This window comes from Triturus cristatus, chromosome 12 (assembly GCF_964204655.1).
Source record: "Triturus cristatus chromosome 12, aTriCri1.1, whole genome shotgun sequence".
NCBI lineage: Eukaryota > Metazoa > Chordata > Amphibia > Caudata > Salamandridae > Triturus > Triturus cristatus.
The window spans coordinates 577695682-577713788 of record NC_140595.1 but is presented as its reverse complement, the minus strand read 5'-3'; the positions used below and the strand labels follow the sequence as shown (position 1 = coordinate 577713788).

The following is an 18107-nucleotide window of genomic DNA, read 5'->3' as shown; positions in this document are numbered from 1 at the left end:
GTTGTGTAGGCGTGGGTGTGGTGCTTTGGGGACCTTTCTGCATATACTGTGGGAATGCCCGGAGGTGGAGCGATTCTGGCGTGGTGTGCATGAGGTCCTGCGTGTGGTTATGCATGTGGTGCTGCTACCCGAAGCGAGGAGATGCCTGTTGAATGTGTGGGAACCTGCTGACTACTCGGCGCCACAGACGTGGTGGGTGACTCTGGGATATATGGTGGCCAAGCGTGATATTGCTCAACTGTGGGGATCCCAGAGGTCCCCGACTGTCTCGGCCTGGAAGGAACATATGGACTGGTGCATGTTTCGGGAAAAGGTGGTGTATGTGGCGAGAGGTAAGCCTGGGACATGGGTGAAAGTATGGGGCCCCTGGAACGCCTACCGCGGGGGGATTTGTGCTCCGCCGTTATTGCCCGATCGGTCGCCAGCCCCATCCCCCTAGCTGATCCCTCTTCCGTTGCTCCGGGCATTGAGTTTACCCAGCCCTAGTCCTGATTTCCTCCCCTTCTTGATACTCCCATAAACTGGTAGGGTCCCCCTTCTAGGGGAGCACATGCTGCTATTTCTGACTGTGGATTGCCTTGTGGGTTTGTTCTTTTGGTTGTTCTTTCAGTTTAAAATGAAACCGTATAGTGTGGTCCGGATGGGGTTGCTATCAACGCTACTAACTCCTGTGCTTCTTCCTCAGCCGCAATGCACGCTCTACAATGTGTATCATATGCTCCTTCTGTTTACTAGCGGCCGGCCGGAAGGTTGTAGGCCCATCTTTGTATATTTTTATGTGTTTTGTAATAAACGGTTTCAAAAAAAAAAAAATATATATATATATATATATATACATACAAACACATAAAGGGTTTATACTTACCTGCAAAATACCTAAATTTTTGTTGTAAAGGCATGTGTGGTAAAGGCAAAGGATGGTAACATTTTCCGTGGTAAGGGCATAAGCGTTGTAATGGACATGTTATAGAGGCATGCATGGTAACGGCATGCATGGTTTCATCATACGACCACGGGGAATGGGATATTAGAGTCCCATGACTTACAACATGTCATGGTGAAGAACTTATAATCTGTTGACTTGGAATATATGCAGCTTGGGTAGAAACGCCAAACAACGCAGATTGTTCTCCGTCTTAAAGCAAATGAAGGGGACACACTTAGTGAAAGATGAACTTGATAAGCTTTATTAGCTACTCTCACATAGATGGGCGGGGGGGTCTGATACACCATCCTGGAAGGAACAATTGAGAGGGAATCAAAATCTCTGGCAAGCATATATTCGTTGAAGTCAGGGCAGGGACAATATTTGGACTACAAACTAGATTATACACACCAAAGGCTTGAGGAGGTGACTTCAACATAGTGTTAGATTTAAATGACGACCAGTCTGTACCCCTTTACAGGATGCAACATGTAGGTCCAATTCACAAAAATGTAAATTGCAGATAGCACAGTGGCAGTTCCTGGAAGCCTGGAGGGAGTTGAACCCAGAGAGTATTCTTTTTCTGGTGCATGCAATCTATTCACGTTTGGATATCTTTCTGGACATGGCTGGAGGGGACTTGATTTGATGCATGTGACTACCTGGCACGGACTATCTCACATCACAAACCACTGCACTTTATAGGTGGCACAATGCGATCAGAGATTTTAACATAGTAGTTAAGGGTAGAGGCTCTGATTAATTCCCTCTTCTGAAAAAAGATTGAAGAACAGATAGATAACCTATTTAAGGATAATGAACGAACGTCTGAAGTCACAATACTGCAATGGTAAGCTTTCACGGTGCGGCTGAGAGGAATGCGTCTAAAGTCTATATACAGTATCAAACCAGTTCCAGTGAGACGGAGCAACAGAATAGAAGAACTACGTGTGCTAGATAAAAGGATGGTGCTGGACCCAGGGGCACTCCAGATGAGGGCGTACAAGCTGAAAGAGCATGCTGAGTTGGTGTATAGACTCAGGGGCAATTAGTTATAGAGTATTTGACTAAGCAACAGGTGAGGGAGACAGCAGGACATCTCTTGGCATGGCTGGTGTGGGGTGACACCGACAGATTGCCCATTTGCTCCATGACAAAGTAGATAGGCATCATCACACACACCGGAAAGGATAAATAATCCATTCACCCATCATTATGAAACACTATTGGACGAGGGGGCATTCTGATCTTGCATTTCCTGAAGAGTGCTGGTGTGGTTTGCCTCTACCGAGATTGGACGAGTAGGCCAGTGAGGCATTAGAGGCTCAACTTTCAGCTGACGAGATAACCCTAGCACTGAGGGATCTGGCCTGGAGAAAGGCCTCAAGTTTAACATACAAAACAACGTTTTCTCAAAGAGTATTGGTAGTTCACAACACAGCGTTTGAAGTGGGAGAGCTGTCTGTCTCAACAAGACAGCGATGATTGAGGTAATACTGAAACCAGCACGAGTCTTGCGAGATGTGGAATTATATCGATCACTGTCCTTTCTGAACATGGACTATAACATCCTGGGTAAATTGATCTGGAATAGACTAACCCCCTATATATAAGGCTGGTGCACCCTGATCAAAATGGGTTTATTCCGAGCCGCAATACGCACATTTACCTTTGTCGGTTCTTCCTTATAATGAATAGGATACAATGGTCATGGTCTATTCGTGCAGTGGCCTATCTAGACACAGAGAACTCCCTTCACACACTCCTATGGCCTTTTCTGTTTGCAGTGCTGTATAATACGGGGATCAGGGAGAGGTTACTGATGTGGATCCAGCTGATTTATATGAGAGACTTTGCAAGACTTCACACTGGACAGATATATTCCCAGCAATGGGAAATTCACAGGAGCACAATACATGGATGCTCTCTTTCAACCATGTTTTTTGCTCCAGCAATGGAGCTTCTGGTGATGGGGAGAGACTCACAAGTGGGGTAGGGGGGCTGAATTGAGATGTACATGTGATCTCTCTGTATGCGAACAATGCACTTCTATATTTAAGCTGTCCAAGGGCCAGTCTTCCGGAGGTAATGGACTATTGAAGAGGTTTGGGAACTTATCGGGAAAACTGAGACAAGTCCTGCCCACTTAGTTGGCACTCCACACATAGGACTGCATGACATTTCATGCTCTGTTGGGAAGCTGAAACATTCAATTCCTTGGGGTGCAGATTTATCAGAACACTAATAAACTGTGAGCGGGTAATTTGGGTAGGGTGCTGATGCTTACTAGTGCTTAACTAGTCCTAAAGAGGATTGCATTGGGTGTGGTGTATATCTGCCTCATACTAATACAAGAGGGCAATTATCTCCTTATAAAAAATCTTTAGAGGCAACAATTAACACAACATTTTGGAGAGGTCTGTTCCATGACAAGACATAGGATGTTATACATAGTTTGCTACCAGTGTGTTTCCCTAACAGTTTTTGGAAATGAGGAGGAGACCAAATACCTTGTAAATGGTCTTTAACTTCTTCAATTTTGTGATTATTGTTACTGGCCTACTGAGCCTAAAATGCTCTATTTGACATTAATTCCTTAGGGGAGTAAATTGGTATTACATTTTTTGCAAACTTTGCTAACGTTTACTGTTTTAATGAGATTAGCCAATTGGTGCTAACATTATCCCAGATTTTCTTACGCAAGAACCCCTTGCTTCTCTGTAAAGTTGGACAGGTTCTATCAGGCTTAGAATAACTTTACTGGCCAAATGAACTTAAACATAACAAGGTGCCTCTACATACCACAAATATATGTTGGCTAACACCTCTAAAACTTCTATGAGCACTTTTTGAATCCCACCAGTCTGGACAAATACTGCCTAATGTACTTAGACATGAAATACGCCATTTGCTATAGTATTGCTCCAAATTTCCAAACTCTACTTTAAAGCTGTGTTCACATCCTACAATGTTTGTGACTAATGCTATTGATCTAATATGGAACAAATGCACACTCTGCTGCTAAATTTCCAAGAACAATCACCAAGTGCAATTTGTTGACTAGACTTACTGGTGTTAAGAGCTAAAAATTCAACAATTCACACTAAATTGCACAAGAATTCCTTGAGGGAGAATCCTCCACACCAGATATCTAACTCATAGAATATTATTGTGCATGATTAAAACAGTTACCTCTGTTTCTAAATCAGGTTAAAACCCAGAGTTAATTACTGATTAAGTTAATTAAAATTCATGTAGTAATCACCTGTGCAGCTGTATGTTCGTTCAAGATTTGGGTGCTGCTCACCATGTTGTTTGACATTTAAATGTTGCTCTGTGCCCACAAAAGGTTAGGAGCTCTGGACTAGAACAACAGAAAAACACAGTTCACAGAGAACACAACAGCACAAAAGAAAAACAGCACAACACAACATTCACATCACAGAGCAGCAGAGCATAGATTAGATCATTATAGCATAAAATAACACTGAATAGCACAGAAAAAACCCAAACACAAGATAAGAGACAGCAACATGTACTACACATTTTCGCTTTGCTCAAGTATTTCCCCTCTTATCTGTGTTTATCTATTGCATAACCTCTGCTTCTTCCCCATTCCCTTTCTCTCACTGAAAAAATGGTTTACATTAATGTAGTGATAACTGTCTCCTTTAGTCTTTTTCATTTTTAGTTTTGCAAGGTGAATGTTGGAGGAAATCATGGAAAGTACTTTAAACTCCAATCAAATAACACGTGGTAACCTACAAGTAAATAGGATATCTGAAAATTAAAAATATGACTTAAGCTTCCACACACATGGGTTCAAAGCCAGTTCTGATAAATTTATGGGATTACGTGAAAACCGACACAATCATGAGTAATAAGTGGAACATGAACTTAGGTATGTACAAAATACAGTTTAGTGGCCAAGGGGTGGCTGTGGAAGTAGAAAATCAGATTCCTTATGGCGGCTTTCCACCTAAAAGAACTATCATTCTTGTAATTTTACTTCATCTCCTGTTCCTAATATTTCTTCTCTTCCAAATCTTGGAATCCTTTGAAACAGGCTGAGTGGCAGTAATACTCAATAATGCTATACAAGTAATAAATTAATGTCAAATGATCAGTTTCCAAATAGGGCTGGCTGTAACACATGCAAAATCGTCTTCGGGGATTTGAACTTCATAAAGAGAGGGAGTGGTTTAATAGACGTCCGAAAAACACTCCAGTAAAATATGGCTATTTGGGAATGATGGAAAGCAAGCTACAAGAATGGAGGCTGACTTCTTGATGAAGGTCTCTGTCACTGTAAGTTGAGGCAAGAGGTTGTACGTTTGCCTCCATCTCATATTCTTAGACATTCTACTGGGTACAAAAAGTTGGCAAATCAATGTGGCTTTGGAAAATTATATTTTGCATGTGAGAGTCGTGGGTATGTTTTGGTTGTAGCCTCTAAAGAGTACAGATTAATTACCAGTGGCAGACATGAACTTAAATATTCCAACGATCATTTTTTTTGTCAGTGATACTCTGCAAGAGTGACCTTTATGCCCATATGTAGGCCCAGAAGCTTACTGTGCCACAGCACTCAGGCTACATTTTTCTGGTAATGTCCAATAGGTTTGAGACTGGTTTGCGGTTGCTTTTGTTACCATGGAGAGAGGACGTGAGATACAATTTGGATTGCACTATTCTCATTGGAGCAGAAAAAAGGGTGATTTGCAGATGGTTGGTAGCGGCCTGCAGTGGTACAGTGAGCAGGAAGCAATAGACCAGAGTAATAACCAGTGTTTAAGACCATTTTGAACATTTCACCTGAGTGGTATTGGCTTCAGTTAAAAGGCTAAAGATTTAATCAAACAAAGTAATTTATAGGTGTGAGATTTCTTTAAAGGTAATGAATGTGCCCATTACAGATGGCTAACAGTGAGAATGTGCTTCAACAGGTAAGACGGCACCCCTTAACTTGTGAGATACACAGATAAGAGCTACGGTGGAAATTTCTACAACAGCAGTGTCAGAGTGCTTATGGTATCCACGCAGTGAGAAGTGTCATCTGTAAGGACAATATGTATAGGGTATACCTCAGAGTTACTTGATCTCTATCAGTTGGTTCCGATACTGTGTATTCACGGTGTTTGGTGCAAAGTACTTTTCCCAGTACAAAACTCAATATGCAAGAGACTTGCTATTTTAGTTGCACTATTTTACAATTGGCCTACCTGTAGCCATTCCTGGAGTCCACACAGGTTCCACTGTTTAGACAAGGGCCAGTTGCATAAGAGGCACACGACTTGTGTACTTTGTCCGTGGCTTCACAGGTGCAAACTGTTCGGAAGGTGGGTGTAATGGACACAAGTGAAACATTACCAGCATCCATCACAGACGGCGCCTCAGTGACTGTGAAATGGGAGGTGCACCCACCGCCATTGCCACAGTCTCTTCTCATGCATTCATCGTAACTAATCTGCAGAGCGTCCACCTTCATTGCCAGCTGGATCTAAAAGGATAATTAATTCGACAATTTATTTGGCTGCTACTATGTAAACAGGAATTATTCCCTGTGATTTTTAATTCAACAATAGATTTAAAATAACAGAATATAGACAGTTGGGAAAACTAAGACATAATTTAAGGCCAAAGAGCAGCATCCTTGACAAGGCTAACCTGCTTGAGATATGTTCCTGCTACCTTTAGCAGTAGGCAACATTATAATCCAATGGGAGCTTGATAGAAATTATGTCACTCTATAACCTCTTAGATGGTGAAGCAGTGGATTTAGGGGGAGTAGTACTACCATAAAGCAATGTTTCCAGAAAATCTTCTGGAAAGATATTGGTTTCCAGAATTGGATTTCTGTTATGGAACATAGATAGAGCATGTAAACACCTATCCTCCATAGAGCCTTCACTGTGTGAATTGTTAAAGGAGTATCACATTATTTCAATGGCGGCTGGTGACATTTAAAAGTGGTGAGCATTAAGCATTTGTCGTACAGCACTGTAGCGAGCGAGCGAGCCTGAACCACCTACGTGGGGTTTGGGGGTCTTTTCCCCCAAGAAGATTTAGAAAAAAGAGTGGGCAAATGGTGCATTTTCAAGCAAATTTGAGAAAGCAGGAAGGTTAATAAAGCAATTGTGAATCTGTCCTAACAAAGACAGTGACTGGCAAAACTGTCTATCGCTTGTTAATTGTTTTACATAGATTGCAGTATGGGGAGGAGAAAGTCCAAGATCACGAAGTTTAGTATAAAGAGCCAGGATTCTTGGTTGTGTTCTTGGCCTCTAGACTTGTGCCATGCTGATAGGCAGTGTGAAGTGAGTCCAGTTGTGGCACACACATGCAGCGGTGTCTCCGACCTATAACTTTCGTTCTTAAATTGCTGCATTATTTATTCAATGCCTTCTGTATAGCTCTGAAAAGTCACTTTGCGACCACTTCAGAGAGCTAAATGCTGACATTCTCAAACAAGCATTGGCATAGCCAATAGGTCTCGCTTTTGGGGCCTTATAAGTATTTAGCCATGAAGCACGTACGTTATCCTGGGTGCTACTACAATATCTGCTGTCCTTAAATTGTTTGATACATTTCACCTTCGGACGGATGGTACTGAAACCGTAACTGCATGTGAGGAGGAAAAGAAAACTAATTTTGTAAGAGGCTGTGAAGTGTACATCTTGCTCACACAGCACCCAGGTACATATGCAGGCCACTGACGTGGGTTCGTGTGCAGCAACGGACGCTCTAGAAATAAAAACATAGAATTAAAAAAAAATATATTATCTGAGATGGGGGAAGGAGCGGCCAGGCACGGGACATAAACGACACAGCTGCAAATACCACCTAGTGGCACTGAGAGGGGACATTGGAGGAAGAACGGATGAAGAGAAAAGAGGAGAGGACAGGAGAGTAGGGAGGGGTGAGATAGCAAAGAGGGAAAGGTCTGGAGAAGAAGAGAACTGATAGAGGCGAGAGTAGGAAAGAAACTAACAGAAGGGTGAGAGGCAGTGGTGAATGAAGGAGGGGAAAGAATGAAATGACTGAGTGAAAGGAGGAGGGGAAAGGACGGGGGACAGATGGTGAATGGAAGAGAGCGAAGGCCGGGGATGGGGTGGGCGAGACATAATAAAGTAGAGAGAGGAAGATAGGGAGAAAGTGAAGGTGCAGGACGGCGCGAGGAAGAGTGCGATAAAAAGCTATGATAAAATGACACCCAAAGGTACGTTGTAATACAATGTAGGTCTTGTATCCATTAGTCAGCTAAAACTTGGAAGATACAATAACTTTGCTCCTGAGAAGGCACGCACAAACTATCACCAAAGGGTGCCAATGAGTGCAAAACAGTCAGTGTACAATGTGGTACCTCATGCTACCATCTGGGAACTACCCCTACCACATTGCAAGGAAAGCGAAGCAAACCTAAGGTGACAAACGTGGGGCTCAACCATGGGCACGACAGACCACGCTAACTCCACCTGCGGAGGCGAGCGTGTACAAGCGCCAACAGAAAGCTAGCCACGCGAGCCAATCATAACCTCCGGTTTGTACCCTCATTAACACCAACGTCAATGATACTTACTAACTGCAGTAAGTACCTCCGCAGTATATTCCTGGCAGCAAAATCAATCAACTACTAAGACGTAACCGATTGTTACCCCACTAGTGACACTACAGTGAGAGGGCCGCACAGTCTGCTTTTCCACACCACGCGCCGAGGGAAGAGTTCAGAATATTCAACATCACAGTTGCCATGGGAACAATATTGTGAACATTATTTATGTGCTGTTGAACAATCATTTGCTTTTAATCAGTGATACACGAGAGAGAAAAAGGCTCACTGAACATCCAATCGGTTATTCTTTTCTTAAATGAAAACCTCCTCTACCTCTGGCACTCAAGTCTGCAGGACTTAATATGAATGTAACCTGTTTGGTGTGTGAATGGATAAAGGGAAAAGAGATCTTAAACTACAGGATAAAACGCATAGCAGGTGACAGGGACTGCCATATATATATATATATATATCACACACAGAGAATGTGAACTCTGCAAACTTCATAAAAGCGGGCTACACTTTCCCAGGTGCTGCCGGCCACACCTCACTTCAGGGCAGTAAACATTCCAGGGCCCTCCGGAGATAAGCTTTCAAGCCCAATGGCTTCAGACACTTCCGGCTGGCGAAGGCACGCATACTTGAGTGGGTACGAAGGCAGGGCAGGTCCGCCACCAGCACTATGCACACCACAATGGGCTAGGTGGGTATTCTTCCCGGGAAAAGTACACCCGATATATATACGCCTTTTACACACTACTTACTATACACGGGACCTGCATGTGAATTTACAGCAACTTAATCCAAGCTGATAGCCCAGTAATCCACTGTGGAAGGGGAAACATGAGACAAACTCTGTGACCCTCAGATCTCGGCAACTAACACTTAACTCACTGAGCTATCCTGCCAACCTGATAACTTAGACCACTGGCGCCAAGTAAGAATAGGTTCTAAAGGATCAAAGTGCAGAATGAGGGTTTTGCGGATATGAGACTACATGTCCTGCACAAAGAGCGGGTCAAAGTGCTTCGTAGTTTTGCTACTTAAATGGCGTTCATTGGTGACTTTAGCTTTTACACCAATGACAGATTCCAAGACCCACTGGATGTCAGCGGAAGTGACGCTATAGGACTTGGTTAGTTGTCAAAAGAGGCATTCGATGCCAGCAGAATGACTCAGCTGATCATAGAATTCTCACCAGTGTCAGTCAACCCTTAAAGTCCCCAAAAACAATGAAATAAACACTGCACCGCTTTAGGAATACGCAGGTGGACTAGCAAGTAGATTTATACAAAATATGGTTACATATAATCCCTATTAATTCATGAACGAGAGCTAATGGAATACCAACAAGACATAAGTGCTGTACAGAGAACCACGTGACCTCTGACCAATGGCTCACGCCGCCTGTCCTCATGGGAGCACAGATGAAGTAGAACCACATTCCACATTGATTGTGGAGTTTAGCTCACACTGTTGGGTCTTAAAGCAACCAGCAAACCAAGGTGCCGGGTAGGCGACCCTAACCTGCCACTCCTGCCCACCCTCTCGCCCCTCCATTATTTTGATGACAACGTACTTGACTGGCTGCAGATTTCGGCATACTGCTCCCAGCTTCAAATGGCTATTAGCAGCTCATTCAAAGTAATACCTGTTTACTCTTCAGGACATGTGGAATTAGCATAACACTGTCATCAATGTTAAGTGGTGGAATAAACAATGCGAGCAAGACCTGGGAAGCAGTGAAATTAATAAACCAATGCGCCCTGCTTACCTGCACGTGAAAAACTTAAACATCTGCAGAATACACTGTACACGTTTTAAGACAAGTTCAACTCCTAATGCAATTGATGCAGTGGATACAAAATCATAGGTCATACTTAAACGAGAAAAAAATAGCATTGCCATACGCACATGTGCCCGGTTAACCCCGAGCGAAACACACAGGTGACAGCAAAGTTTCAGAGTGAGGTACAACAGTTTACTTCAGACAAGTCAGGGCTACATGGCTCAAACTGCAGAAGTTACGAATACTAAAATGACAACGGTTACAAACGGAACACACCTGTCCATTAACCACCTTTCTGACACCACAACATAATATAAAACACCATGTGACGAACTTACATTTCGTCCATCGCAAACACCCAAGGCAAGCATTTTCTTTAACTCTCGGGTTCTCGTGCCTTACAGGCCACGCGTATTGCAGCCAAAATACCCCACTAAGGTTTAGGTCCCTCGTGTCACACTCTAAATAACTCTGAATGCTTAAGGAGCACATGGGCAGTCTAATATATGAAACGAGATAGCAGGTAAATCAATTTAACATTTTTTAAATTTAAGGCTAGATTACAATGTATGTCCCGGTGACCAACGAGTGAGATTCTGGAACATTACGCCTACTTCATCATCTGCAACACACTATACGTCCTAGATGCGGCATGGGTTTCTATTAGGCGATGTACAAGACCAGCCATGCGTGTACTTAAGGCATATAACACCCGTGCAGATATCAGTCGGACGTATATAACATTCATAAAACAGGCTGCGCCACCCACCTCTCCAACCGTGCGCAATGTTCACCATTGGCTACCTTGCACACTCCTGGTGCCATGCACTAGCGACATGGTTACTTCAGGCTTGCCCAGTGGGACCACAGGGACTTTTCCTTATGACTGGCAACCTGTGAGGCTTCCATTAGACGAAACCCAACTTCACGGCCGAAAAAGGGACTTCAAATTATATATTTTTTTTAAACGCACACTTGTAAATAAATGAAAGGAAAGATCAAAACTCCCGATCTAAAGACACAGACTTTTCCTCATCACGGACATCAGAAAGATCACACAGGGTGTTCTGGCCCGGCCAGACAGCGTACAATAAGCATCCTTTGGTTTTAATGAGTAAATCATCTTAGAGTGGTCGTTAATATTCTGAAGGAGTCCTTGTCCCAGGGCCGGGTGAATGCATTCGGGCACAGTGTCTGTCCTGGATAGGTGGGCACATTGCCTGCTCACATGCAGTCAGTGTGAGAACATGAGTGCACAGAAGAGACTCGCTGACGCGCTGAAAGTAAAAAAAAAAAAGACAGAAGTGGATGCCTGCTTGTGCCCTGGGGGAACTGCAGGTCAGCAAAAAGACAGAAGTGGATGACTGCTTGTGCCCCGGGGGAACTGCAAGGTGCGCGCTTTTTCGGAGTTATGAGCGAAGCGGCATTTTCGTTGCTATCGCAACAAAATGGTGTGGGACTGTCCACAGTCCCTACGGACACGCGCATGCTGTCTGCTGTGGACAAATGGCAAGAGCAGCCATGTTTGTCCATGCAGGCGCGTGCATAAAAGCCCTCTGCAGAATCGATTCCTAAAGGTACTCGCTATAGCGAGAGCTACGCATGCGCTGCTTTCGCTAGGCGAGACCTAAAAACAAAATCGTGTAAGAGGGCACGCCAGCATGTGCGATGCTGCTGTCTTCTCAGTTTACACAATACCTTGTTTGTACAGGATTTTAAGAGCTGGCAGAGTGTCTTCTAGGCCTACATATGAAGCCACTGGGAGCTCTGTGAAAGCATTGCACCATAGGCCGTGTCTGTACAGGTGGTGGAGCAGGAATGTTAAACACTGCTTGCAGCTCTGTGGCTATAGATACCAACAAGAGATACGATCAAGAGATACCAGCTCTGCACACACTGCCCTGGGAGCTCTCCGAACTGCTCCCCACAGCATTCCACATGGTGTGAAAAACCTAGGCAGGTGGAAAGGCCGACAAATGGACTCCTCTGTTTCACTGGCACTTGAAGTGACAACATTTCTTCTCACAGAAAGCCAGCCATGATTCCTCTGTTTTGACCAGTCAGTACTTTCCCTGCTGCCGCTGCTCTGGTGCTCTCAACGTGCTCCCGGCAAGGTCAGACAATCCGAGGAGGTTCCACATTTCAGCAAAACACAATTACTGCTTCTCTCCCATCAACTGCTCCTTCCCAACTAAGTCCCGTACCGACTACACAGGCCCCTCGGTTTGTCATCAAACATACAACACTAATCGGCCAACCTTTAATTTTTATTGTTTCTTCCCCTTTTGGAGAAATGTAAACGATGCCATACGAAGCAAGCCTCTCTGACGGGGTTAGGGCAGATTCTAAATATAATCCGCCTGTGTCGAAAGGAAAGGAGCTGATGTATTTAGTTTGAGGCATTACATTTTATGTGTGTTTCCTTGTGTCTCCTCGTCCCTATAAAAAAAGACAGGGCAATGTGCGATTGTAAAATAGTACCTTTTTAACAGGATACTGAATGTGCACCTCTTCGTCCCAAGAAAGCACTTATTTTAAACCCATGCTCACAAATATCCCAGTCAGCCCCTCACCTCCTCCCTGCCCCAACCTGGCGTCTGGAAAGGATCAACTCGCAGGAGGGCAGGGCTGCAGCAGGATAGCGCTGTCAGCCCAGGCCTCGTTAATAAATCACGGCAGTGTTTGAAAACACTGCCAGAACAGCTGAGGCGTTATTACGAGATGTGAGCCCAGCCACTGACAAGTCTTTTTACTTTGTGGTACGCAATGTACGCTAAAACACAGCTCTTCGTCTGACACACACACCGCAGGTGGTTGCTCTTATTCTAGGTGGCTATCATGCATTTACAGAGCTGCTTTCACAGAGCTGCATTCACTGCACATACATACACGGGGTGCATATTTTTTTAATAACAATATTTGTTTTGAGCCTAGGTTATATCAAGGCGGTTGGGAATCTCTTCATCTTACCGGTCAGCCCCCTGCCTCTGCCCTTGCCCTGCCCCTTTCTTCTCTGCAGGATGAAGTACTGGTTGCCGGCCCTCTCTGTAATCCACAGGGCAATGCCGTGGGCACTGCTGAACATCCTCCGCATGACCCCAAATACAATAGCAAGCAAGGGGCTCACCGGCCCTGGCGAAGAAACGCTGTGTGTGCCAAAAAAGTCATTGGGATTGCAGGCACAGAGGGAGAAGGGGCCAGGCTTAAAACTAACTTCGCCCGGCTCTTTCGCGCTCTTGGTCGAACTGCCAGGAAATGCCAAATCAGAAGACTGGATGCGACTGGGGGCAGCTACTTGGCTGTATCCTGGCATTTGATAGGGCATAGGGCGACAGTGTGAAAAACACGTCACCGCCCGAGCAAGATCCTATCTTCAGACGCCTGCACTACACTAGGCATGCGCAGCTTACCTAATGGATTGTGAATGGAGTGGGGAGCTGAAATAAAGAGCGCTCCTCTCGTACATGTGCAGTCCATCTTCTAGACTCCTGCTCTTGCCTGCCTGCGTGCGCTGTGCGTTGACATGCGCACTTCACCTGAGTGAAGCACAGGCCGGAAATGTAAACAAACAAATTGCCAAAGCTGTCAATTCGTCTGCTTACATTCTTGCTGCCCGAACTGCAGTGAGCAGTTTCTTTTTGTGTTGTCGATGATGCATAGTAGGGCGCTGCCCCGGCGCCCCTATGGACCAGCTGCCACTGCATTATTTGTACACAAGTGTGATGGTGCTTAGCCTGTCAAATTCAAACGCTTCAAACCATAAAGTGTTTGCAGAAAAACAACCAAGAATCTGCAGGGGAAAAAAACAAGAACAGACCCAGTGGGGATTTAATAAATCTATAGCAAACACCCCAGCTTATGTTTGTAGCTCATTATAGACTACCTCCAAAGCAATGGAGGTAGTCAATTACATTTATCTGAGAATAATATTTCAAGGAAAGAGATTATACACATTACCATACACCTGTCACCCAAAATAGCACAAGATACTGATAATCTACAAATAATGTTAAATGCAGTTGAGAGAATTAAAGAAAAATATAGTTGAGAAACGGTTACATGGGACTTTAATTGCAACCTATTTTAGAGAAAGGGAGTGAGAGCAACATAATATGGTTTGAGATATCACATTTCACATACCTAAAAGGGTGTTTTTTAATCTCAGGTCACTCAGCTACAGGGCAGAGTGTTTTTGGATGGTTTTATTCTGGTAATGCCAAAATAAGAATATAGATATTGCAGAAAGGTGCAGGGTGCTACCTTCAGGTGTAGGGCTACATCTAAAAGTATTAATTCCAGAGAATATACTCACCAGTGTCATTTTACATACAAATACTACTTTCTACCGAAATGTGTAAACAACTCCCAAGGAATTGCAAGGAAGATAATAGTGGGATTAAGGAGGACTCTGGAAGGATATACAGTCTTACCACTTTTCATTAATGACTGGATGTGGGGGTGGATTATATTTAAATATGTACGGTGTTTACCCCTAAAACTATTTAATACAATAAAATAATTCATATCATGTGATCCCATGCTCCTTTGGATCAGTTTACTCAATTGCTCACCTGAAATCCATTTGGTGTCCTTCTTTCAAGCAGTAATAACATGCTGTCTGTGCTATGGGCTAAGGTGCTATACGGTGAGGTTATTTCTATTAAAACACTTGTCAGCACTATTTTATTTCAATGTATTTTTCATATTTAGGAAGGTTTATCCACTTCAATCCATTTCCAAAGTCTGCTGACTTATTTTTTCAATCTGCTATTCTTGGTAGTTCCATTGACTTGATTTGAAATACTCACTACTTGCATACCTTCTGAATTGGCAACAGCAAGAGTTTAAGGTGTTGGGCCACATGAAAGGGAAAGGTGAAGCACCCACTTGGAAAATAACCAGGAGCTTTGTCTTCTCACGTTAAAGAATGAATTAGTTTATCTGCAATGACTTATACCAGATTCCTCTTCCAGCCTGCAATAGCCATGCATATCTTCTGCTTCAAGATGGTTACCAGGGTGGTGGGTTTCCAAAATATAGCAAATGAAGCAATGTAGTTGTTAAAGAGGTCAATCTTTAGGGTTTATTGTTTGAGACTCTGCAGCTTAATTTCACAAAGGAGTATACACATTTGACTTACTGAGTGGAGTGGTCAAATGAGGACGCGAACCAGCAGATGACAGGCCTATCCACTGCAGTGAGTAATGTGAGTAATTTAATCAGAACACTGAATTTAATAGTTACTTGTTAAGGTTAAATAGAGTGATTTTGATTCCACATTGCAGTAAGAAATCTGACTGGTACTTACTCATCAGGTTGGTGGTTAGTGTGTTATGCAGGGAGTTCTACGCATACAATGGTTGCCAAGGTCTTCGCCATTCCACACTAGTTTCCAGATAAGCCTCCAGTTGGTCCAGATTTTCCTAATTAGTAATGTGATTGTCACATTCAACACTGTCAAATTGATAGGATTTTTGGATGGTGTATATTTACTTCAGAACAGAAACCAAAGAGAATGATTGCCTTTTAGTGTGGATAGCACTCAAACAAGTCCAGATGATGTAATCTTTGGCCTACAAGCATTTGCCTTGCAGAAGTCATCTTCACAGAATTTTTTGGAGGCCCTGTGCTCTTCCTGTAGCTGCTAGGTCTTTGTAGAAATAAATATCTATTTTGAGGAGTTATCTTTTGAGAACTTGACATAAAGTCCATCTACTGTCCTCTAGGAAGGACATGCTGTACCTTGAAGAACAGATGAGAATTTTCCTTTATTCTGATTGTGGTTTTTAGTTAATCTTCACTCTTCGGATAGCTCTCATTTTCACTTAATCCTGGGGAAGCACTCTTTGAGGGTGGTGTTTTGCTTTTGTGTTGTAGGGCTTGGTAACAAAGGCTTTTAGAGGGGCAGTTTGTCAGTGACTAACATGGTATTTATTTATTTGACATAAGCACAAAGGCATTTTGAGCAGAAATACCACGCATAGGACAGAAACTGACGATAGCATCAACTATGGTTATGGTCAGAGAAGATGAATAAAGAAGTGCAAATAGGCTGATTTGTGAGCAATACTTAGTCAAACAAAACATCACATTTGCAAAATACATGGTGTAGCGCGAAGAAGGGCATTTTTACATTTTGGATGGGCAGGCAAACATCTCTATGAAGTGTTTTTGATGTTTGTTTAGCTATGGCCGTACACCTGCACAAATGATTCTGGGTTGAAAGTCTTCAAGGTCCTCTTTTGGAAGATTGTGAAATGTACAAGGACTTGGATCAGAACAGCAGAAAGTGTCTGTCCATTAGAAGTCTTCCGCAAATATACATCTGACTTTAACTTTCTTTTATTCCCCAGCAGCTGAATACAGAAAACCCTCTTATAACCTCTCAAGTGACTAAACAGATTGCCTGGCTCTGAAAACCTGTAGCCTCTATCTAAGTATCTCTATTCTGGGCTGAATAAGGGCTATGAAAAGGTATGCATCAGTTCATTTTCAAGCATTACATTGTTTACTAATAGTAATAACTTGTTTTGCATATCATACTGCCCATGCCACATGCCTTAGTGCTGAACATTATAGATATTACTGTTACCCAATTTAGTGGTACTTAAATGTGAAGGATGGAAGACTGAATTGGAATTGCCAGGATTCACCTTGTCACCAGCACATCACCGCAGATGTCTGTGATGAGCATTTATCTCATGGGAGCCATCTTGCTGGGGACTATGTCACTCTCTATTTGTCCCTTACTAAAATTATATATGCTTTACTGTCATTCTGGGGGATTGCAGGTACCCAAAGGTGATCATATCCATCTGCTCATATTCACCTGTGAAAACCTGTTCAGTTTTCTAATAGACATAAAAAGGACCACTTCTCAACTTACAGTGAATTACATACTGTCCCTAATTAATTTCTACAAAAGGTGACTCAATAGTACATATTAAACAAAAAGGGAGAACATCTGCCTGGGTTTAAGCTGTGGTGTTTAAACCAGTAATAGAAAATCAATCTCTTGTATAAATGAAGGTTATGGTTTCAGTTGGCAAGGACTTTAGGAAATGCAGGTGGTGTATGAGCTGGAAGTCAGTCGAATGTCTTATTGTACTGCAGCATAACTGGAGGTGTGGTTTATTACAGGACAAGCACTATTCAGCTAACCGATTTAGAAATGTACAGGCCCTGCTTTTTCAGTCTTAACAACATTTGGGATTGGAGCATGGGTTACAACTTCATTGGCTTGACAATAACGGATTTATTTTCCTTTGTAAATTACAGATCTTTAAGAATATACATTTTTTGTAGGACTGTCGGACATAGAGAGCTCCAGTTTAATATATGTGCTTTCTTAAATGAAGCAGCTCCCTTCATATGAAAAGCTGGAGCAGGCTCCAGCCAGTTAATATTTGATATTTAAGATAGGAATAAACAGTGCAAGGTAACACAAGACAGGTGCTCAGACTTACAAATTTTTCAGGCAAGGCAACAAGGCATGGCAATTGGCGGCAATGAGTTGTGCAAGTGAAAAAACACAGCACAATACCATAACCACAAAGATTGGCCTGCTCCAGGAGTCACCCCAGTACTGGTGCACAAACAATGCTGCCTAGTATGATTCACAGTCTCGCACCATGATGCAGAGGTGAGTATGCACTGGAATTGTATGGGAAGCATACTCCTCCATTAAAAATTCATAAGCGTAGACAAACTCAGCAGTTTCCCACACATGTGGTATGTGATGTGCATTGCAGCACACATGCAATATGTCATTTCGTCTTGAGAAATTAACACATTTTTCATTATTTGTGTCTGCCTCAAGTAGGCGTTAGTTAGTTAGAACT

General features: G+C 43.1%; 1 protein-coding gene across 1 annotated transcript in view; it reads right to left on the bottom strand.

Moving 5' to 3' along the window:
- Positions 1-18107, bottom strand: part of LOC146776290 (neural-cadherin-like) — a 567428-nt gene that overhangs the window by 220696 nt on the left and 328625 nt on the right. The window contains exon 22 of the mRNA XM_085637108.1: positions 6148-6425. Coding sequence (XP_085493234.1) covers positions 6148-6425 — 278 coding nt within the window. The remainder of the gene's footprint in view (positions 1-6147; positions 6426-18107) is intronic.